The sequence below is a fragment of the Pollicipes pollicipes genome, unplaced genomic scaffold (genome assembly GCF_011947565.3).
Source record: "Pollicipes pollicipes isolate AB1234 unplaced genomic scaffold, Ppol_2.1 Scaffold_3216;HRSCAF=3773_pilon_pilon_pilon, whole genome shotgun sequence".
Lineage (NCBI taxonomy): Eukaryota > Metazoa > Arthropoda > Thecostraca > Pollicipedomorpha > Pollicipedidae > Pollicipes > Pollicipes pollicipes.
The window spans coordinates 1,188,769-1,211,497 of NW_023596251.1; the positions used below are offsets into that span (position 1 = coordinate 1,188,769).

The 22,729-nt window shown below is 51.4% G+C and overlaps 1 protein-coding gene across 1 annotated transcript in view; it reads right to left on the reverse strand.

Annotated features, from left to right (window-relative positions):
- Positions 1-17,897, reverse strand: part of LOC119090995 (uncharacterized) — a 62,568-nt gene extending 44,671 nt beyond the window's left edge. Inside the window, exons 1-15 of the mRNA XM_037213719.1 lie at positions 17,833-17,897; positions 16,400-16,516; positions 13,687-13,812; positions 12,123-12,250; positions 10,393-10,527; positions 7,999-8,127; positions 6,451-6,548; positions 5,588-5,700; positions 4,093-4,315; positions 2,937-3,017; positions 2,191-2,361; positions 1,766-1,857; positions 1,405-1,527; positions 773-910; positions 10-102 (exon numbers count right to left, since the gene is read on the reverse strand). Of these exons, the coding sequence (XP_037069614.1) occupies positions 10-102; positions 773-910; positions 1,405-1,527; positions 1,766-1,857; positions 2,191-2,361; positions 2,937-3,017; positions 4,093-4,315; positions 5,588-5,700; positions 6,451-6,548; positions 7,999-8,127; positions 10,393-10,527; positions 12,123-12,250; positions 13,687-13,744 (1,582 nt within the window). The 5' untranslated portion in view covers positions 13,745-13,812; positions 16,400-16,516; positions 17,833-17,897. The remainder of the gene's footprint in view (positions 1-9; positions 103-772; positions 911-1,404; positions 1,528-1,765; positions 1,858-2,190; positions 2,362-2,936; positions 3,018-4,092; positions 4,316-5,587; positions 5,701-6,450; positions 6,549-7,998; positions 8,128-10,392; positions 10,528-12,122; positions 12,251-13,686; positions 13,813-16,399; positions 16,517-17,832) is intronic.
- Between the last annotated feature and the right edge of the window lie 4,832 nt (positions 17,898-22,729).

Below are 22,729 nucleotides of genomic sequence, written 5' to 3' on the forward strand. Positions count from 1 at the left end.
CCTGCGAGCAGACCGCCTCGGCCTTGCCCCTCGTGTCGGCGTCGGCGTTTTCGTAGACCTTGTAGCAGAAGTGGCCAATCCTCAGCCAGGTGTCCGGACAAGCTGGCCACCAGCACAGGTCAGGTCAGGTTAACGTGGCCGACGGCAGGACACACAGGCGGGCTGCTCTGAGCCTTAGAGGCCAGTTGGTTCACAGGAGCGACGTGCAGATAGGCTGATGTCCCAAGGGACACGGGAGCGTGATATATCAAACGATATATATATATATATATTATATATAATATATATAATATATATATATATATTATATATATAATATATATATTATCTCTCTCTCTCTCTCTCTCTCTCTCTCTCTCTCTCTCTCTCTCTCTCTCTAATTATATATATATATATATATTATATATATATGTATATATATATGTAATATATATGTGTATATATTATCTATCTATATATATATATATATATATATATATATATATATATATATATATATATATGTGTGTGTGTGTGTGTGTGTGTGTGTGTGTGTGTGTGTGTGTGTGTGTGTGTGTGTGTGTGTGTGTGTGTGTGTGTGTGTGTGTGTGTGTATGGTCGGCTCAAAGAGGTATAAAAAGGCAATGGGATGCTACGCAAAATCTGTTAACAGACGGCAAGAATCGTGGCATGCTGCCGCTTCTTTGTGCACGCTCATTGAGCCAAGGTAGGACAAAGGCTAATACTTGAGTGCGGTAAAATGTGCACTAGCTTTGCACCAGCAGCCGCTCACAGGCGACATAGAAGTTGTGCTGCTCGGGTCCTCCACACATCCAGTGATCCTGCTGGCAGGTGATGTTGCAGGCGGTCGACGGCGTCAGCGACTCGTACGGCATTGCGTCCAGGCAAGAGCAGGAGGCGCCGCTCAACGCTGAAACGGCGGGACTGGCCATCAGCAGCGCGCTATTAGCGCCAACGTCCAATTGCCTGCGAACAAAGCCCGGCAAGTGCAAGCGCCAGGAGATTCGTGACGATTATGGGTGGCGGCGTGTACGTAATTGGTGCGTAGTTTCAGGCACCAAATTCAGCTGCTTTACGTCGGCTAAGCTGAATGACGTAACAATGGCTATATCCGTTCTATTTGAGTTTGCCACGCCTAAGAAGAGCCAGGAAATGACTGGAATCTAGCGGCCAGAGCGTCGTAGAGCCAGGAAATGACTGGAATCTAGCGGTCAGAGCGTCGTAGCAACTTCGGCTGACGGCTGACTTTAAGACATCCCATGAGATGTCTGGATGTTTAAGATGTCTCAGATGGAGGGCGGTCGAGAAACCACTCCGTGACCGATCGACCGCTTGATGTCGATCCTCATTATCGATCACCATCATCATCATGTCATGTCGAAGGGCAGCGCGTGGGCGTGTTACCGGCGATGGGCTTGTTGAGCCCCTGGCACGAGACCAGACACGGCGGAACGTCGTTGGATGACGATTCTTGGGCGTCCGCCGGTGTTTCGTAGCCAGAGAAACAGCCAAGACCAACGGGAACATCTGTGATCGCAACGTGTGGCATTTGAGAACGCTCCACCAACCAGTGGATGGAAATCGGCACTCGGTCTGCAAATGAGCTCCAGCATTGGTCTATCGTACTCCGCTCTCTGCGTACAAACGTTGATAAGCGTTGTTTGCAATGTCATAGGCCCGAGCTGGTCACTGAGGCATTTGGACCAATGCAGCACTCGAGCACACCCAAGCACTCGCGCAGCGTAGCAGTAAGGCGTATGCTCACCAATTAGAAGACGTTGGGCAGAAACGGCCGCGTTCATATTGGCATTGGGGGCTGCAGTTGGGTAACCTTGACTTAGCATTTCCTCCTCCACTCTGGGAACAAAGAAAGATAGACATAGAAATGGAAAGAGAGGGAGGGAGAGAGAGAGAGGGAGGGAGGGTGGGAGGGAGGAGAGGCAGAGCGGGAGAGAGAGAGGGGGAGGGAGAGGGGGAGAGAGAGGGGGGGGGGATTGCAGGCTGCGTCAGGTTGTGCGGACGAAGCTTGTGGGGCACCTGCGAGAGCATCACGGGCGTACAGTGCGCCACACACAGCTCAACCGTTCAGGGGGCACTATAACTCCCCAAGACGCGCCCCTTCTGTCGCGACATGATGGGCCGACCTGGCGACGATGCCCACTGCTGGGTTCGTCCAGCGGACGCACCTACCTCAGCCGGGCGGAGGATCCGTCGAAGGTCACCGGGTCGTAACCCACCCGGACCACGCGGCCGTTCGGGCACGTCGAGGACGACTCGGCCATCAGGCTCTCCGAACTGTCGTTGGCCAGCTTGTACATCCGCATGGTCATCTGGTCGGCGTCGGCGTCCATCGCTGTACACCTGGCGCAGGGAGGAGCTTAGGCACGTGTGGTCTCACAAAGGCACTAAATTCGAAAACCGTCGAACGCACCACAGGCCGTGTTGCATGACGTTGTCACTTGCTATTAAGTGATAGATGGTCTCATCGCAGATGATAGTCGCATCTATTGTGGTGACAAAGGCGGAAAAGCGCAAAAGCTAGTAATTCGTAATGTAAGTGTAGTGAGTGACCGAGTGCCGTGAGCAAAGGACAAGTTGTTCGGATGTGTGCAGATCAGACGTCTTTCGCGTCCCACTCGGAGATTTATCCAAAACTTTGTTCATTCTTAAAAATGTTGTGGGGTTAAGTGCATAGGCATAAGCACCTTTAAGCAGAGCGCACTTCTCACGCTTCCGATACATGTGCTGCCCCGCGTACACTACCTTCTAATGCGTCACTTCTTAGGAGTTCCACGCAGAGCGTTCAGGTTGTTCCGAATTATTTAGAAGAATTCCCTCATATTTTCTTTGCAGTCTGTGTAGCTTGGTTTGGTACAATAAGTGTAATTTTTCCAAACAGTGCCACAGCAACGACAAATATCACGGTGCAGACTTACGAGGCGTAAAATGTTCCACTGGGGTTGAATGCGTCCAAGTACTGGCGAGGAAGAACGTCTGACACAGTAACATTCTGGTTCCTAAGGATGAGGGAAGAACATCGTTACGCACAAACCGTGCAAACATAGTTATACACAAGCAAGTAAACTGATGAAAACTTATAGCATGTTCATCAACTCAACATCTCATCAAATACTAAAGTCTACAGATATTGTTTACCCACGTCACTGCCGCACCGTTCTTCCCCTTGTCAGATGAAGCAAAAGTAGCAAATTTGCTTCAAACATTAGACGGCTCACATGGCACCCGAACAGTCGTCGCATCGCACGCTTCTAAGCAACATTCTACAGGGAGCGCTCAGCAGTTCTCATGATGAGACTACGAAACGATATTTTTTTTCGATTCCATCCCACGCGCAGCCAGCCATGTAGGATCTGTGTCGAATCTAAGCCCGTGAATTTCATTCAAGGCCGATCCGACCGTAATCAGATTTAGGATAATCAGATCCAGATCCGCTCTAGACTGATCCGATTACGATCTAAGTTTCACAAAGTGGCGAAACAGAGTAAGCTGGGATGGGAAGTTTTCACAAGTTTAATCTGACTGGGCGTGAGCCTCCCGGCGTGAAGCCTGGATTACCTGCCATTTAGGATCACATCGGCACAGCACTGTCCTTTCGCATGATAACCTCAGCTAGTATGTGATGTGGTGTTAAGGGGATTTCACTCCCCGCCGGTTTTTGGTCGCCGGTGGTCTTTTTGTGGAACTGGCTTTTTAAGTGCCAAATGTTGTCACTATTAGCCCGCTCATTTCACTTGTCTGCTGATCCATAATCCGATTATTTGGACCATGCAGATGAGTCGGCTTGCAGATGATTACCCTACCAACAGTAAAAGACTCAACTTTTGTTTAGTTTCAGAGTAAACGTTGGCTTGTTTGAACAGCTCACAAAGGTCTTTGTCAGTGGTTTGAACTAACAGTGAATGCCATCCCAGAGCCAGATTTGATCAGAAACGGAGTCCCACGCGCGTCCAGCCAGGCCGATTGGATTTGGGTGCGAGATCCGTCGAAGTGGTCCAGTCCGTTTTGCACCCCGCGCGTGACACCACCGGCAGACACCAGCAGGCCGACAGCGGCCAATGTGACCCCGCTGACCTCTTCATGGGCAGCAGGTTGGTCAGGGTGCCGACTACGACGTAGTAGGCGAAGCCGTCTGTCAGCGGTCCTCCCGGCAGCCCCGGCCAGGTCTCCTTGACCCGGCGCGCGATGCGCGGGCTGAGACTGGCGGGGCACTGGCCGGCCTCGACGCAGTTCTCCCAGTGCCAGGCGCCCTCGAAGTGGTCGCCGTCCGAGTCGAGCAGCAGATCATAGGTGGCCGCTGGTGGTATGAGCGACACGACACGCGGGTGTCAGTGGGCGACAGGGCGCACGGGTATCGGTGGGTGACACGACACACAGGTGTCAGTGAGCGACACGACACGCGGGTGTCAGTGGGCGACTACGACTCACGAGTGTCGGTGGGCTGACACGATATGTGTGTGTCGGTGGACGACATGACACCCGGGCGTCGGTGGGTGACACAACGCCCGGGTGTCGGTGGGCGACACGACACACGGGTGTCGGTGGGTGACACGACACGTGGGTGTCGGTGGACCACATGACTCCCGTGTGTCAGTGGACGACACGACACACGGGTGTCAGTGGACGACACGACACACGGGTGTCAGTGGGCGACAGGACACACGGATGCCAATAGGCGACGCGACACACGGGTGTCAGTGGGCGACACGACACACGGGTGCCAGTAGGCGACACGACACGCGTATGTCAGTGGGTGATACGACACACGGGTGTCAGTGGGGAAGACGGGACGCAGTCGAGGCCGATGGAGCTAAACAAAACCCTAAATCAGCGACTTGAGGGAGCAAACGATGAAGGCAATACTCCTTCTGCTATGGTCAAAGGCTACTTCCAAGAAATAAGAATTAAAGAAAGGTGAGCATTCCAATGAAATGACAGCTTAATAGACCGCATTTCTGTGCCGCTCCCAAAACTCATAGATCTGTAAAAGGGTCCCTTAAAGCGACCGCAACCTCGCACACCCGAGTAAGTTTGATCACCATGACTGCAAGCGTTGCAATGCCTCACACCAATCGTGCCGAAAACGATGGCAAACGACGCCAGTCTTTACGGTCGTCAGCCGAACACATCCGACCGATGAACTGTGTGCCCACAGATAACTTTCTTCGTCGTTTCTGCACCCTGGAATTCCCCATCGAACGTAGCATCCAATTTGTAGATGAGCCCCGTAGCCCGCGCAGCACGGCGGCGTGGAGCGCGCAGCGCCGGCGGCAGCCGGAGCAACCGGCCCCGGCAGCTGCTGGAGCAGCCGTCCTCGGCAGCTGCTGGAGCAGCCGGCCCCGGCAGCGACCGAAACAGTCGGCCCCGGCAGCGGCCGGAGCAGCCGGCCCCGGCAGCGGCTGGAGCAGTCGGCCCCGGCAGCGGTCGGAGCAGTCGGCCCCGGCAGCGGTCGGAGCAGCCGGCCCCGGCAGCGGCCGGAGCAGTCGGCCCGGCGGCGGCCGGAGCAGCCGGCCCCGGCAGCGGTCGGAGCAGCCGCCCAGGACGGCGGCCGGAGCAGCCGGTCGGGTACCTGGGCTGAGGCAGTTCAGCTCGAAGGCCGTGTAGGTTGGATCCGGGGCGGTCCAGCACATGTCGTTGGCGTTGGTCGATGAGCCTTTGCTGAGTGAGAGACCGAATATGCACCTGCGGGCAGTGAGAGGGGGGGGGGGGAGGGGGTGAACGCACGCCGGCCTGGCGTGCGAGTGTGGTCAGTGGAACAGGTGGCCGACTGGACGGCGAGGTAAGCATGGCCATCGCTACAGCCGCCGCTGTGACCGGACCTGCTGTGTACTGCTGTGCAGAATATCACGCTTCGCTGACGTAAGCCAAGCCAAAGCGACTCCGGACATTCTAGCAATGATTCTGAAGCGCATAAAGACGTGAGCACTAGCATCTGCCAAGCCTGGAAGTGTGATGAGAAAATGTTGGAGATACTTGGAGCACCTAAACCTTTCATGGACGTTTCAAGTTCAGCTTGTGCACAGGTGCGCCAATGGAGAAAACGGGTGACGGGGACTACACATTTTAGTGTTCATAACTAAAAGTATTTACAAAAGGAATACACGCTCCACTCACGGCGCGCAAGAGCAGATCAGCCTGATCAGCGTGCGCGCAAGAGCAGATCAGTCCTGCCCGACTCTAGTCGCCGGAGCTGGAAACGTTCGAGCCAACGAACTGAGCAGAGAGCCAATCAACGAACGGAAATATACCACATTCCCGCACACGGGTAGCAAACCAATAGTCTCGTCATCAACAGTTCGCGACAGCTGGGCGTCCACTGAGCCATGTTGGCTGCGGTCCGTTGCTGGGCCGATGCTGAGAACCCAGTCCAGCCGTTGGCGGGGCGCAGCGAGCCTTGATGCCAGCGAGCCTTGATGCCAGCGATGTACTCACGACTGGGTCGACTCCTGATAGGCGAACATGTCGCACGTGGCTGACGAGATGCACGCTCTCGAGCACTTGGCCATTGAACCTCTGGACATCACTCTAGCCTGAAATAGCGTTCAGTGCGGCCTCAGCGACTCGCTCAGTTTACCTGGGAGCGCCGGAACAGGAGGTGAACGTCACGAAGCCGAGACGGCAGCATCCGAAATACTAGGATTGAAGCACAGACGCGTGTAGATCAGCTGTTATCGCTACGTGAGTTGTGTGCGGTTATCGGCCGGCAGAGCGGTATCATCGAAGATCTAGTGGTGGGGAAGACCGTATGTGCATCATGTGATCAAGTATAGCATATTATTGCAGTAGCGTTTTAGTTCTGTGCGTGGGTACGGATCAGCGCAGGGCACCCATAAAGCAGAGTTAATGGTTTGCACCGTAAACCCACCACAACAGTATTGTCATGACGGGTGAACGGAAAACTACGTTGGACGTTCTTGTCAAAGCTAGCCGAGTGTGGACAACATGGAGCCAAGAATCATATTTCACGGCCGTCCCCTTGTCGTCCGACAGGCCGTCTTCCCGTCTCTCTCTCTCTCTCTCTCTCTCTCTCTCTCTCTCTCTCTCTCTCTCTCTCTCTCTCTCTCTCTCTCTCTCTCTCTCTCTCTCTCTCTCTCTCTCTCTCTCTCTCTCTCTCTCTCTCTCTCTCTCTCTCTCTCTCTCTCTCTCTCTCTCTCTCTCTCTCTCTCTCTCTCTCTCTCTCTCTCTCTCTCTCTCTCTCTCTCTCTCTCTCTCTCTCTCTCTCTCTCTCTCTCTCTCTCTCTCTCTCTCTCTCTCTCTCTCTCTCTCTCTCTCTCTCTCTCTCTCTCTCTCTCTCTCTCTCTCTCTCTCTCTCTCTCTCTCTCTCTCTCTCTCTCTCTCTCTCTCTCTCTCTCTCTCTCTCTCTCTCTCTCCTCTCTCTCTCTCTCTCTCTCTCTCTCTCTCTCTCTCTCTCTCTCTCTCTCTCTCTCTCTCTCTCTCTCTCTCTCTCTCTCTCTCTCTCTCTCTCTCTCTCTCTCTCCTCTCTCTCTCTCTCTCTCTCTCTCCTCTCTCTCTCTCTCTCTCTCTCTCTCTCTCTCTCTCTCTCTCTCTCTCTCTCTCTCCTCTCTCTCTCTCTCTCTCTCTCTCTCTCTCTCTCTCTCTCTCTCTCTCTCTCTCTCTCTCTCTCTCTCTCTCTCTCTCTCTCTCTCTCTCTCTCTCTCTCTCTCTCTCTCTCTCTCTCTCTCTGCCTTTCCGTCCATCTGCCCGTCCCCTCGTCCCTCTGCCCTGCTGTCCGCCCCTCCCCCCCACCTCTATTCGTCCTGCTGTCCGTCTCCTCCCCCCCCCCCCCTCTGTGCAGCTATCCACCCTCTCAGCCCTCTCTATCCTGCTGCTCGTCCTCCCGCCCCTCTGGGTCCTGCTCCCCGTCCCTTCGCCCTCTCGCCGTCGGTCCCTCTGGCGGAGCCAGCCCGCGCCGGGCGAGCAGCGGCCCAGCGGACCACGAGCGCCACCGCCGGCCGGCGGCGTCACTCCGCGACCGCTCACAGAGCTGGGGGCGTAGTTGAAGACGCCGTAGTAGGGGATCCAGGTGGGCACGCACGACTCGAGTGTCTCGAAGCTGACCAGATCGAAGGCGACGGAGCCCACGCGGCCGTCCAGTCCCGTGATCTCCACCTGCCGGTGCGGCAGCCGCCGGTCAAGGTCGACGCTGCTGCACGCACTGACGCTGACGCACTGACGACTGACACTGACGCAGTACGCCACGCAAAGCAGGCATTAAACCGTGCTCGGGTGGGATGGATGGCCACCATTCGACTGTCCTAATGAATTTCTACAATGACCTCCGACCGGTACGTGGGGCGACGCCAAACTTTGCGGCGGTAAATAATTAAATAAAAGACCTGTTGGTGCAGACAATTTGTGCCTCTTGTGGTACCCAAGCTGCAGAAGAGCAAAGTCGAGCCTTGGTCGCCAGTAAAGAAGGTTCTTAGGGTATATTGCGAACTAATTCGACAACTGTGCGCTAGTCGAATTCATACAGCTCTTGAGCTGACATCTTACAAAATTAGACAAGCGCAATTTGGCATGCAACTGATTCTATTGGCTTTAGGTGATTAACTCAAGATAACCTCAAAACCAAAGAGCATTTTCTATTGAAAATTAAAGTCAATGGAAGTCTTTGCGCTCACTTTGAATTCTTGATCATAAATGCGGCAACATATTCGTTATGGTGACTTCATAAAGATCAAGGAGGCCGCTGACCTAGAATGACCTTGATCCACTTTTTTCGTAGAGGAATTTTCTACCTGGGGCAGCTTTGTGCTGATTTTAAACTCAATTAGCAAAGTGATTTCGCAGTGTTTTGGTTGTTTTGATCTCCTGAAGGTCAGATGAGGTCACTGGTTCTGACCAAGAGAACTTATGTTTAGAAAAGGTGTCTAAGCTAAAGGTGGTATCATGAGAAGGTCTGCGGGCACGCTGAACCATGCTCACAAGTTAAACTAGCTTGATCACATTGGACACGAAGTTCTACCTCTAGGTCTAACAATTTTATGCAGATGAGCTCCCACAAAGTTTTGCCTGCACTATGCATTTGGCGTGTCACCAGCACTCTTGATCTATTATGAACAAGAGGTCAAACTGACCTCCACTGCATCATAGCACGTCGCATTCAGCTGTCTACCGGATCGCATGCTACCCGGCACGACTCCCGCCAGTCCCATTAAAGAGCAGCGCAGCAGAGACACTCATCCTTACAGCTCCCACACCTCCCGTCAATCCCACTAAAGAGCAGCGCAGCAGAGACACTCATCCTTACAGCTCCCACACCTCCTGTCAATCCCACTAAATGGCAGCGCAGCAGAGACACTCATCCTCACAGCTCCCACACCTCCCGCCAGTCCCACTTAAGAGCAGCGCAGCAGAGACACTCATCATTACAGCTCCCATACCTCCCGTCAATCCCACTAAAGAGCAGCGCAGCAGAGACACTCATCCCTACAGCTCCCACACATCCCGTCAATCACACTAAAGAGCAGCGCAGCAGAGACACTCATCCTCACAGCTCCTACACCCCCCGTCAGTCCCACTAAAGAGCAGCGCAGCAGAGACACTCATCCCTACAGCTCCCACACATCCCGTCAATCACACTAAAGAGCAGCGCAGCAGAGACACTCATCCTCACAGCTCCCACACCTCCCGTCAATCACACTAAAGAGCAGCGCAGCAGAGACACTCATCCCTACAGCTCCCATACCTCCCGTCAATCCCATTAAAGAGCAGCGCAGCAGAGACACTCATCCTTACAGCTCCCACACCCCCCGCCAGTCCCACTAAAGAGCAGCGCAGCAGAGACACTCATCCCTACAGCTCCCACACATCCCGTCAATCACACTAAAGAGCAGCGCAGCAGAGACACTCATCCTCACAGCTCCTACACCTCCCGCCAGTCCCACTTAAGAGCAGCGCAGCAGAGACACTCATCCTCACAGCTCCCACACCTCCCGTCAATCACACTAAAGAGCAGCGCAGCAGAGACACTCATCCCTACAGCTCCCATACCTCCCGTCAATCCCATTAAAGAGCAGCGCAGCAGAGACACTCATCCTTACAGTTCCCACACACCCCCGCCAGTCCCACTAAAGAACAGCACAGCGGTGACACCCATCCTCACGGCTTTCATGCATCCGCGTCCATCATAATCTCCGCGCCGCAACCACTTTTCACGACACGACAAGCCTCAACGCAAGCGATCACGTCACGCTGGCGACGACACGGAATATTACGTCACGGAAACCCTGGCCGCCGCCATTCGACAGCGCTGGGCGGCAGCGCGCGCCACTTCCACACGTGTCGTGCGCACGGCGCGTGCCACTGGAGCTTCGCTGGGCCCAGACACCCTCCGACAGCACGGCCAGGCCGCCGCGGCAGCAGCTGTACCTGGTAGGGCTCTGCCGATGCCGGGATCCGAAGGGTGAGGTACTTCCAGTGCTTGACGTTGCCACATCTGTAGCAGAGGGAGCTCCACGCGCGCTCCCGGTTGCACAGGCCGAGGTTAGCGCATCTGCCGAACGTCTGAAAGTCACAGGTTCGTCTCATCAACTAGGTATGTGATAAACAATAGCAGTGCGTTCGGACGGCAGCAGCATGGCAGCAGCAGCAGCGGCGCGCTGTCCCATCTGCTCATACAGCAGCAGCGGCGCGCTGTCCCATCTGCTCATACAGCAGCAGCGACGCGCTGTCCCATCTGCTCATACAGCAGCAGCGGCGCGCTGTCCCATCTGCTCATACAGCAGCAACGGCACGCTCGCGCAGCAGCAGCGGCCGTGTGAGCGCGCCGCAGTCTGCAGTGCGGGCTCAGTCTGAACGCCGCAGTCGCCGCAGGACGTGGCAGGGCGGGACGTGTCCGCCAGTTTGTGCCGCAGTTCGCCAGAGCGCCAGACGCAGCAGCGGCCGTGCTGATGACGCTCAGGGGCTAGGGAGGGTCGGCGACACCCCCACCACGGCCGCCATGCCTAAGGCAAGCGGGACTTCACGCTCGCCCCGGGGTATTTTGTTCCGTTTCCAATAACAAATGCACCGAGCTGTAGTTTTGTCAACAACGTTCGGGACGTCAGCGACCTTCGCGTTTCCCATGGATGGAGCGTTACACGGGTCCCAGCAAAACCATGTAGGATGGAACTGCATCACGATATGTAAATATAATAGAAAGATACGAATGATGGGACGCCCTCCGACTACACCCAGTGCCCAGTTGTAAGTGCTGTGAACAGCGGACCGCTACACTGTGATGCTGCGTACCCGTCCGATAACCTGGGGTAGCAGAGCCAGCGGAGCGCCTCCACGACCGCTGGGGTCCAGCGGCCCTTCAGCGGGTCGCTGAGCCACAGCGGGCCCTCGGCCGGGCCAGCCGGCGCTCGCGGTCTGAGCACCGCTCAACGGAGGAGCGCTGCGGCGCAGTCTAACGTGCCAGGCGGGGAGTTCCCGACTTTTACAAAGGAGACGGCGCCGAGGATCGCGGGCATGATTATGATGCAGCCAAATCATGTCTGAGTCAATAAAGGTAGCCACCCAGGTGGCGCCAATAGGTAAACATTTACTGGACGGTGAATTGGTCACATGCAATAAGCCAGCATGTGCGCCATAACCATAACAGCTCGCCTTAAACATAATCACAATCACCACAGCTCGCCATAATGGGCATGACACATCACGCACGTGTGACTCATCTTATGATAGCTTGCTGTTTGGTTCAAGGGTGAATCATAATTTGATTCATTTCCAGGGGAGAAGAGACCTATTAAGATTGGGGACTGCTCGGCTGGCCTATCTGATCGGCTACCAACCCATCAGGCAGCTGAACAGCGTCCGACAGACATAGCTGCGCGATCGGGCCAGCTCTGAACAGTGTCTGACGGACGGAGCTGCGGGATCGGGCCAGCTCTGAACAGTGTCCGACGGACGAAGCTGCGGGATCGGGCCAGCTCTGAACAGTGTCCGACGGACGGAGCTGCGGGATCGGGCCAGCTCTGAACAGTGTCCGACGGACGGAGCTGCAGGATCGGGCCAGCTCTGAACAGTGTCCGACGGACGGAGCTGCAGGATCGGGCCAACTCTGAACAGCGTCTGACGGACATAGCTGCGGGATCAGGCCAGCTCTGCCAACTTACGCTAGATGGCATGATCTTGTCGGCGTCCTCCACCTGCCAGATGGTGCGCCGTGTGTTGCTGGCCGGGAAGAACAGGTCGATACGGAGCTGGGCGTCCTCGGGCCTTGCCGGGGTGTTCTCCCAGTAGCCTGAGGCGATGTCTGGACTCAGCGGAGGAGCGACCTCTATAGCGGCTACACGGGTGTGGAGCTGCCCCTCCCCCCCCCCTCCCACTCCCCGGCCGGCGGCTTTCCGCTCACCCTTCGCTCCGCTGAGCGGTGTGACGGTGTGAGCGGTGTAGCGGAAGCGGACGGTCAGCGGACTAGTAAAGACGGTTTGTGCGTGGGCCTACCGTGGAAAATTGTCTTCAAACCATTTTGATTATTCTAATCATGTTGGGGATATATGTCCAACATTTGTGGCGGGTCCAAAAACAAATATTCCTGATGGGGATTGACAGCGTAAAAAGTGAAAATGTGTCTGGCCATTTCAATCGCTGCATGAAAACGCATTGCTTACAATGAAAACGGTCAAAATCGCCCATATATATATATATATATATATATATATATATATATATATATATATATATATATATATATATATATATAATGTGGGGAGCGGGCTAAGTTATTTCATGTCCGAGACGTATCAGGGTGATTTATTCCAAATCTGTGTGACGGATGGCAGCCTTGAGTCACTCAGCTGACGCACAGCATCTCCCTCTACCTTGCAGTGTACATCTGGCTGCGTACGTGCACGCGCCATGGGACGAGAGCGACAAACAGGTTGTTCACTTGCGGTTGAAAACTACATTAATCAATGAAAATGTGTTTTAAGGGCCTACGGAATAGCTGGACCAATCTGAATCGCATACTGAATGGAAGGAAAGTATATGCGTCGTATATGCTGCAAAACATTTGGCGTCTGTTTGCCAAAGAATTTTGGGTGGCGCGAACTTTCCTCCAAGATGTCGGGCCGTACACGCTGTATTTGCTGTGCATGGGGCATGTTGTGTCAGTAATACAATGTTCCGAGCACATGTCATTGTATCCAGAAAACAGCTCGGTATTCACATGATCTATGTAGACTTATGGCCTCTACCTCAGCAACCAAGACCGATGTGGCAGCGGTCGTAGAACAAGCACTGTTTGATAAAAAGGGGAAAACCCTGTCACGACGCACGAGAAGTCACGAAAAAGCATAGACGAGAGCGTTTGGTCTACAAGTGTAACGCATTCGGCTTAGTGGCGATGCAACTTACTCTATGACAAAATACAGCGCAACTTTCCCCATCACGTGATGCAAGCTACCTCAGGGTATGGCGAGTTGTCTCCTTTGATAGGAGGTCATCTAGAAATAAGTTACCGAATAACGACGACATGCTCTCCAAAACTTAATCTTAGTCATGTCATCACTAGTTATAGCAGCACGAGGCCTCCGGAAAAAACAGACACAACTCTCCTAATGGGCTGCTGAAAAGTTTTTTGTGCGTGGTCACGGTCCTTGAGAGGGGCCTCCGGAAATGACAGATACAGCTCTCCTAATGGGCTGCTGAAAAGTGTGGTCCTTGAGAGGGGCTTACCACAGAAGTAGAACATCTTGAGGACGGCCGCGTTCCAGGTGGTCTCCGTGGCCCTCATGGTGGCTATCTTTCGGAAGCCATTGGGCACCTCATTGCCCGCGGCCCGGTCAATGTACCAGATGCGATCTGAAGGCATAGGACTACTTCGTGTTCCGTCACTTTTACCGAGCCGGCAAAAGTCGATACGGGTTCCAAATGGAAGCATATTAAGCAAAGTAAACATTTTATGGCGGCCAGTTCGTAAAAGACACACTTTTATAAATAGTCTGCTCAGGCTGCACATTTGCCAACACGCTGCCGCCTTCAACTCGAAGTGCATCGTAGACTCTGCATGGGTCATGATCAGTCGCGCGGCTCGATTCATCGGAGGAAGTGGCAGCTCATCACGGCTGTAAAACACCTTTCATATTTGTACAGACTGAAAACGGTTCACAGCCCCAGTGGAACTATTCCAGTGCTCATTTCATCAATGGCTTTGAGCTATCAGCGTGGAAATTTGACGGTGTTTCAGTAACCTGTGCAACGTTTTTAGCGGGGTGAAATCGACAAAGTGACGAAAAGCTGAGTTATCATTGCGCAGATATGCCACAGCATGGGCCGGAATGAAGCCCCGTTCCTCGGCAGCCAATACACAAGGCGTGTCGATCCACCGGAAGATCTTCTCAATGTTTGAGGGCAACAAAAAAGGACAGAAGTTTCATGGTAAATTCTAGGTTGTTTATATAATACACTCCGCATGGAGGAGAGCCTCTTGACGCAGCGCAGCTGAAGCGCAGTGCGAGGACCGCGGGGACACCGTAGTGTAACGCTCAGTTGTCGTGTCAAATCGGCTTAAGCCCTTTTAATACGCGTCAGACATCAAAGTTGGGTACCATTGTCTTCTTATTAGACAAGCAGCACACCCGTATTCGTTTTGCATTTTTATTTCAGTTATGGGCCAAACAGACGTAACCTTTTGAGGACGTTACTTTTGTCAAACTTAAGAGCAACACAACGCAACCAGGGGGGGGGGGGGCAATTTGTCCAGCGCAGCCAGTGCGTGACCAAAGGTGGCAGTGCTGCAAAATTACCAAAGTGCGTAGGGTAAGTAAGGGATGGCCCGTTATAAATTACGGACAAAAACAGAACAGACGTTTCCTCGTCAACACGCGCCCCGGCGGCTGGTAGAATATCTTTCAGTCGGGTGGAGGGAGGATTAATTTGACCTCTGAGATCTAAAAACCGGGAAAGCTAGAGGTACTAAATCCACAGAATGTGCATTTTCTGTACGTGAGCTCACTTATGTCAAAATGTGAAGTTCCTAGGAGTCAAATTAGTTAATTTAACCTCCGTGTTAAATAAAGTCAAACAAAGGCAAACTCTAAATCGGTGTACAAAGTGACCACATACCATTTCATGCAACCGCTGTAGACCTATATATCTGTTCAAAGCGAAACTTGCTGGCGCTCATCTAAGGTCAGTGGCATTTTTGATCTTCAGAACGTCAAAAATTAAACAGGACTGTTTTGATTCTTGGATTTAAATAAGCCCCAAGGATTTCGCTGTGCGGTAGGTTCCTAAGAACAAAATGCTGACTTGGGTAATTTTAGGTCAGTGACGTATTCAGACCTTTAAGAAGCCAACGGATGAAGATGTATTATGCGGTATATGCTATTCATGAACACCAAGCGAGCACCAGAACCTACCCTTGTAGCAGACTCTCGAGTAAAAAGCAGCCTGGTTTTGGCCTTGGTCTGACCTTCATACCGTACACTAGTTCAATGGATTGTTAATTAAATTGTTGTGTTGCCCCAGAAACTATCTTAGAGATGCATGGCTTCGTCTAACATTACGTTCAAGCATCAAATGAAACGACTCCCTAGAAATCGCCTTTGCTGGCCTGACTGGCTTGCCATAAGGCAGCGATTTTGCAAGATGTATCTAAGATGCACCAAAATAGTTCCTATTCAATATTCTACAACCAGGCAAGATTTGGTGCGGCCACAACGCGTCGTTCGAAAATCATTTGGGAACCATCTTCGGGGGTCAAATTGACCCCGTCTCCCGAGCATGTGTTAAGGCTGGTCACCGTCAGCCTTCGAGGCGAAACGTTGATTCTGCTTTTAGCTCCAATTCATGATGTCGTCTTGGACTTTTGGCTAATTTTCCTCCATTGAGCAGAAATACGCTCAGGGTGAAGTGCATTAACGCCCACCCCCCCCCCCCCCCCCCCCTGTAGCCCGCACATTATGCTGACAGCATCAAAAGAAGTGGACGGGGCAAACGTTTTCGAGAAATTTCTATGTAAATCACCCAACGTGTCTGTAAATAATCCTGAAGAGTTTGTTGGAATCATCTTGAGCTATCTTGTATGTCCCTATAGTGTTTAGGATCTGATTTAGACGTTTTAATGAACAGTTAATCGGAGAGCAAAGTGGTTGACAAACTCACATCACATGTTTGAAAAAGACACCCAAGCAAAGGTATAGCAAAACATTGAAGCGGACAAGCCTTAACCTGTTTGGTGAAGATTCTACATAACTTCGGTGCAACACAACATGATCAGTGCGGAACCACTTAATCCCCTGCAAACATGTCCACGTTTATCGCTCTTCATCACGCATTATCACTGCGCGTCATCGCCAAATTCCCTGTCTGTTGCCGAGCCGAGCTCGCGCGGGGGCCGTCGCTGGTCTCGTTGTGGGCGCGCCACGACGTTGTTGGTCGGACTCACCTACAGTTGTGATGTCCTGGTTAGGATGCGTCCAGAGGGCGGGAAGCTGCCACACCTCGTCCCACCGAAACGCGTGAATCCAGCTGCCCTGCTTCAGTTGGTTGGGGTTATCATCCTCTGTCATCACAAACAAGTGGTTGTCGGTATGATCAGTGCCACAAGACAGCAAACGCCTTTGGAATATCGTTTCAGGAGGTAGCACACCCCAAAGAGTGCTGTGACACGCTTGATACAGGAGATAGCACATTCCAAAGAGAGCTGTGACACGCTTGATACACTCACCATTGGTCACGCACCATCTCTATCCAGCCCGCATCCAGATGGATTCAAACGTACGCAGGAAAAGGACGACTTGAAGCAATGCTACTAATGCTGTGAGCCCATCTGGGCTAAATACATCTACTATTTGGCGCGGAAGATAGCTATTGCCTTGCTATGCGCCCAATGACGTCAGCTGCCCACTACGACGGTAAATGCGTGATGCTATATGCATAACACGTAATGTACAATAAAGTGCTAATTCACTCTCAAAGCATACCGGTAACTTTTCGCCGGGGCAGTTACCGCAGGGTCGTGCTATATAGCTAAATAGACCAGCGAAATTGCCATCTTCATTTGTATGTATATCTAAAGCCAAGCTCAATCACATGTCACGACACCCATCTTTCAACCTGCACTGACTGTTCGTCACCGCTGCGCAAATAAGCAGCTACCTCAACGGCTGTTTGACCCTGCTGAAAAGCGGCGAATTTCGCTCGTGCGCGTGCTGCGACCCTAGGGATGGCTGAGCCTGTGCCTGCGCAGGGGCCGGTGAGCGCGTGGGTGCCACCGCTGCTCCGGGCCGCCAGGGCGCGCCACTGCCGTCTCGCCCGGCGCACGCTGGTTGTCTTTTGATGGCGGAGTGGTATTGAGGCATTCCAGCCCCAAACTCGGTGTGGGTCATCGTGACCTTCCGACTCAGCCTCCTCCGTGTCGTGAGTCTTTAGTGCAGTGTCGTGCATGGTGTGTAGACTGTGGCAGTTTCAAATGGTTGATTGCTTTAATGTTTGTTTATTGGTAGTGTATGCACGCATTCGGAGCGTGCATCGTGCGTGGCTGGCTATTCCACCCCCCCCCCCCCCTCATCCACTCAATATTCACAATTTCTCGCTGATAATGTCATCTTTCTTCACACAAATGAAGTCACCAAAATGTGTCTAAAACGGGCTCTCCTCAAAATTTGGCTCACTTTCTTATCGAAGTTGGCAGCTAAAGCCCTTAACTTGATAAGAACCTATCTCTGCTTCTGGTGTGCTAAAGGTGAGCCATTTCCACGCAACATGTGGTACTCATAGATCAAGAAATCATAATGATGCAAAACCTCAAGCGACTACGGTATGAAAGCTGTTCAACCACGGTTTGAAGTTCTCGAACGAGACGGGTATGCCACTCACGGTACACCACGTTGCTCCACGCTGCGTTTGATTCGTCCGAATCAGCTAGGGTCCATGTTTTGATGTCCATGTTGTAGACGTCATAGGCTTGGTCCCGATTAAAGCCTCCTCTTGTCCTCTGAAATGGCAAAGTATCGCTAAAAAGTATCACCGACTTTGGATCACTGATGGCTCGGTTGTCTTTCTCCGCGGTTGATACAGTGGTTATCTATCTATACAATGGAAACAGTGATGGTCTGGGTATTGTATAGCTGCTAAGTGAAGCTGTGAGTCTTTCGTAATAGCACGCAGCACGACGCATTGAGAAGAGTGCGTGTGTGCTATTAGAGGGTTACAGCGAACGGGCTTATAAATAAACATACACGAGCTCATTCACACATCTGCTTGATTCATCGCAGCAGGTCAGCTGCTTTACGTGGGTTTCCGGTTACGCTATATTTGTACGCTACATCGCAACACTAACAAAATGAAAATGCCACACATCCACATGCCATGACAGATGGTCCACACCCATATATATATATATATATATATATATATATATATATATATATATATATATATGTATATATCATGCTACCACAATTTCCAATGGACATGATAAGGGTCTGTTTTTTTGGCTCGGGACACCTTTTAAATATGTGAAGACTCCAAGACTTCAAATCACATGTCATCAAAATCAAATCAAATGAAATAAAAAATATAAAAAAAAATCAAATAAAAAATATATATGTGCGTGCCTGTGTGTGTATGTGTGTGTGTGTGTGTGTGTGTGTGTGTGTGTGTGTGTGTGTGTGTGTGTGTGTGTGTGTGTGTGTGTGTGTGTGTGTGTGCATGTATGTGTGTGTGTGTGTGTGTGTGTGTGTGTGTGTGTGTGTGTGTGTGTTAATGCATGTGTGTGTTTGAGTGTGGCTAAAGTAAGAAATATTCACTCTTCAAGCTGACAATGATATATATATATATATATATATATATATATATATATATATATATATATATATATATATATGTCCTGTGGCACCCAAAAAGTTAACGTTCAATCTTGGTTAAGTATTTAGTGTTTAAGTGTGCTTAGTGTTTAGGCATTTCGCTTACTTTCAAAATCCGACGATGGACCAAATCCGCATCCGCCGACCTGGAAAATGCATTTTAGTTACTTCAAAAGTACTTAGTGGCTTACATAGGTACATAGATACAAACCATTATGGACATGTGAGGCATTATTTGTGCCCCGTTAAGGGGAGTGTTTTATATTTGTATGTGCTTTGAACTGAAATAGCTATCTGAAAGATCATTCGGTGTGATTCACAGCTCTGCCCTTCTTAAGGCCTAACTCCTTCTAGTCTTTGAGCTATACGCCCGCGAAGACGCGCAGATTTTTCGTGCAGACTTTTTCAAAATCACCCAGGCATCCATGACACCATAGTAACGTCATTCAATCCCCTTATTCCACTTGCCACGCAACCATCAATGCCATGGCAAATGAAATCGCCGAGGCATTCATGTCTGGCGTTCGTTAGCACAATTTCCGGACATAACGGCCGTCAGTTGGCTCCCATCCAATCCTGCGCAAGGTACGGTAACGCAATCGAACAATGACGTATCAAGGAGCATGTCTACTAAATAGAGTAATTTTGCTGTCTAGAGCGGTCAGATCAGACACCTCGCCCGCCTCTTTATGCCTCCCTCTCTTCCCTCCATTTCTCTCCCTCTCCATGTTCCGCTCTCCCACCCTCGTCTCTCTGCGTCCCACGCTCCTAATCTCTCACCTGGCAGAGGAGGGCGGCGAGCGGCACCAGCAGGCGACTCGCGGCCCCAGCGGCTCTCCACAGGTCATCCGGCAGCATGGCCGGCTGCGCGGCGACCCTGGGTCATGTCACGCCAGTCACTGGGGGCCCGACGCTGACCACGGCCGCGGCCATCCTGCGCACGACACCGGAAGCCACGCGGGGAAGCGCCGCGAGGTCGCGGCAGAGTCGCGATGGGCGATAAGCCTGTGACGCTGTTTACGCTGTCATTCATTTTCGGTTTGGTCTTTTTAAGCCCGTGGTATGAATGAGCTTTTACAAGAGGGATCTGAGACGCAAAACCCAGCGGATGTGAAAGTCGGTATCATCGGTGTGCCAGGCACAGAAGCGAAAAAGCGTCCATGCGAGAAAAGCAGCAGGTAGATAGAGTGAGCGATAGTGAGTGCGAGAAATAACGTTGAGAAAAGAGAGTTGCCAGCGAAGAGATAACAAGACAGAAAGAGAGAGAGAGAGAGAGAGAGAGAGAGAGAGAGAGAGAGAGAGAGAGAGAGAGAGAGAGAGAGAGAGAGAGCGAGAGAGAGAGCGAGAGAGAGAGAAAACCGAGAGAGAGAGCAAGAGAGAGATAGAGAGAGAGAGAGAACAGAGAGAGACAAGAGAGAGAGAGAGAGATAGAGAGAGTAGAGAGGAGAGGAGAGAGAGAGAGAGAGAGAGAGAGAGAGTAGAGAGAGAGAGAGAGAGAGAGAGAGATGAGAGAGAGAGAGAGAGAGGAGAGGGAGAGAGAGAGTGTATGTATCTCTTACCACCGTCTGGTCCGCCAAGACGCCCCGACGGGTCCTGAGCTGCTGCCGGTGTCGCGGCCGAGTAAACGACTCTACTATTCACGAATGTGCCCCCATCTACTAGTCACTCGGCGGCTCAATTAGTGCTGGCGGTGGGAATACCGCATCTGTGCTCTGTTTCCATTCTAGTTGTCAAGGTGAGCCACAGACGGTAATGTACCAAACCAAGTGTTAGAATATTTATTTTTTGCTACTTTTGCACCAACTGTTTTCTGCGGTAGACTGATTATATTATACAATTGGAAGAGCTCGATCCGTGTCAACGAGATATGCTAGTTATTTCCTGATGGACTCGATCAATCTGCATTGCTTTCGGAATGCCTCCAGAGCCTTCTGCTGACCGGACTGATGTGTCGACCGAGTGCTCTGCGTGCCGGAAATGACGAGGCAGGTCATTTTAAAGGCTTTGGTATTTGAATTGATCTATATTTGTGCGTTGTGGTGAGAGTACTATCCACTGTACGATAATTATGTAGCTAATAAAGCTCGGCGCAAAAGCGCCACTAAAATGAAACCGAAAGTGGTCACCCAGGGCGTCTGCAGTATACTAGATGTAAACTGATGCGCTGTTTTGAGTGAAACACCATTTCGGATCATGCCATAACTCTTTAAACATTTAGTCGTCTCTGCCCTAAAACGCGATTGCATGTGCTTCATTACGTCAGTTTTGGTATGCGATGTAGTAGAAAACAGGTGTCATACAATTATATACCCGATTAAATTATGACTTGCATATACATTAAGCCATATCAATAAAATTAGCATGTCATGAAAACATTTTCACGCCTTTTTGGTTGACGGCTAGAAGAACAACCTAGGCCCAACGGCGCACCATCTAGATCACGTGGTTGAGATGACCTCATTTACGCACCAGAACACGCCGGTTTTGTGGTCAGCCTCACACATCAACTTGCAACGCATCTTCCCCCCCCCCCCCCCTTGATCTCACGAACTGCCGTCTGGATCTCGTCCTCAAGTCCCTCTAGATTCTTCGGTCTTAGTCTATTGAAATTTGCCTTGCGATGCCCCCGAAGGGAGAAATCTGGGCGGCTAAGTGGCGGGAAGGGTGCTGACCAGCTGACTGCGCTCCTCCGGGTGATGAAGCGGCCGTCAGCCCCGTCCCGCTTTACCTGCTGCTTGTGCACGGTACGGCAGCAGTGGGTGCACTGTGCACCAGCATATCCGCTCCCAGGTCACCCAGAACCAGTTCGTCACGGTGACCGGGCGCTCTTTATTGACCGGTGGGATCTCACTGTGCGTGATCTCAAAGAAAAGGGAGAGACGATACCGTCTCCGCTAAGTGGCGCCAAGCATCTGCCTTAGGCTTACAAAGTGAAGTCTCAGGGACCTTGTCCGATGGAGCCCGTCCCCAAATTTGATAACTCTAACGGTTACTTTTCGAAGGCTTGCCGTGCAGACGAAAGTGAGTCTTTACTAGAAGCCAGAAGTTGTTGAAGTCCTCGGAAGACGTGCGTTTCTGTTTACGTCAGCCGCAGTCAGTCATCCTCTGTCAGCTTTTGACGAACAGGGATCTTGCAAGGGGTGCCCACAGCACTCCTGAGTGTCCGATGCGTTGTATTGCTGCTCACGTGTGTCTCTTCAGCGAGATACTGCGCCGAAGTTTGGGTGTCTGGAGGTGTTGAGCTTCCAAGTTTTTGGCATTTCAAAGTATCGAAAGAAACGTTGCCTTGAACAAGTTATGTTCTTTAACTTTGAACACCTTACGTAACTTTACAGAAGCCCGCAAGCAGCTCTCCTTGTCGAAGCCGTCCGGGTGCAAGATTTATTTCCAGTTAATGCTGTCTTAAATTGATGAACTTAGTTGCTTAGTACAACTGAGCGGCGTTGGTATCTTTTTGTGCTCGAGTGATTTACATCTAGAGTGACATGGTATGTGTGAAACAAAACAAGTCGTTGGAAGGTATCATTCCATATTTTTGTACTTTTTTCTTATTGACACATCAGACGCGTACGAATTGATCCAAACTACCAGTTTTCTCTACATCCTTCTGCGTATTTGAGAATTTCGTTTTGAAGCAGCCGATCCTGCGGAGGAAATTTAAATTGACTCCCTGCCGGCCACTATGACAGTAATATACTTCATTTGCCTTGATTTTTCCAGCGTGTGTGTTCTGTAGTATTTGTCATACACTAAGGTGTCAAAATGCTAGTGTAATAAATGTTACCAAAGCCTGAAACCCCGCTTAGACAAAAAAATATGCGAACATGAAGCTATTTTCCCGCGAATTCAATACAACTTTATACTATGGCTTTGATTGCTTCCTATTGAAACCATAAAATGACGTTTAC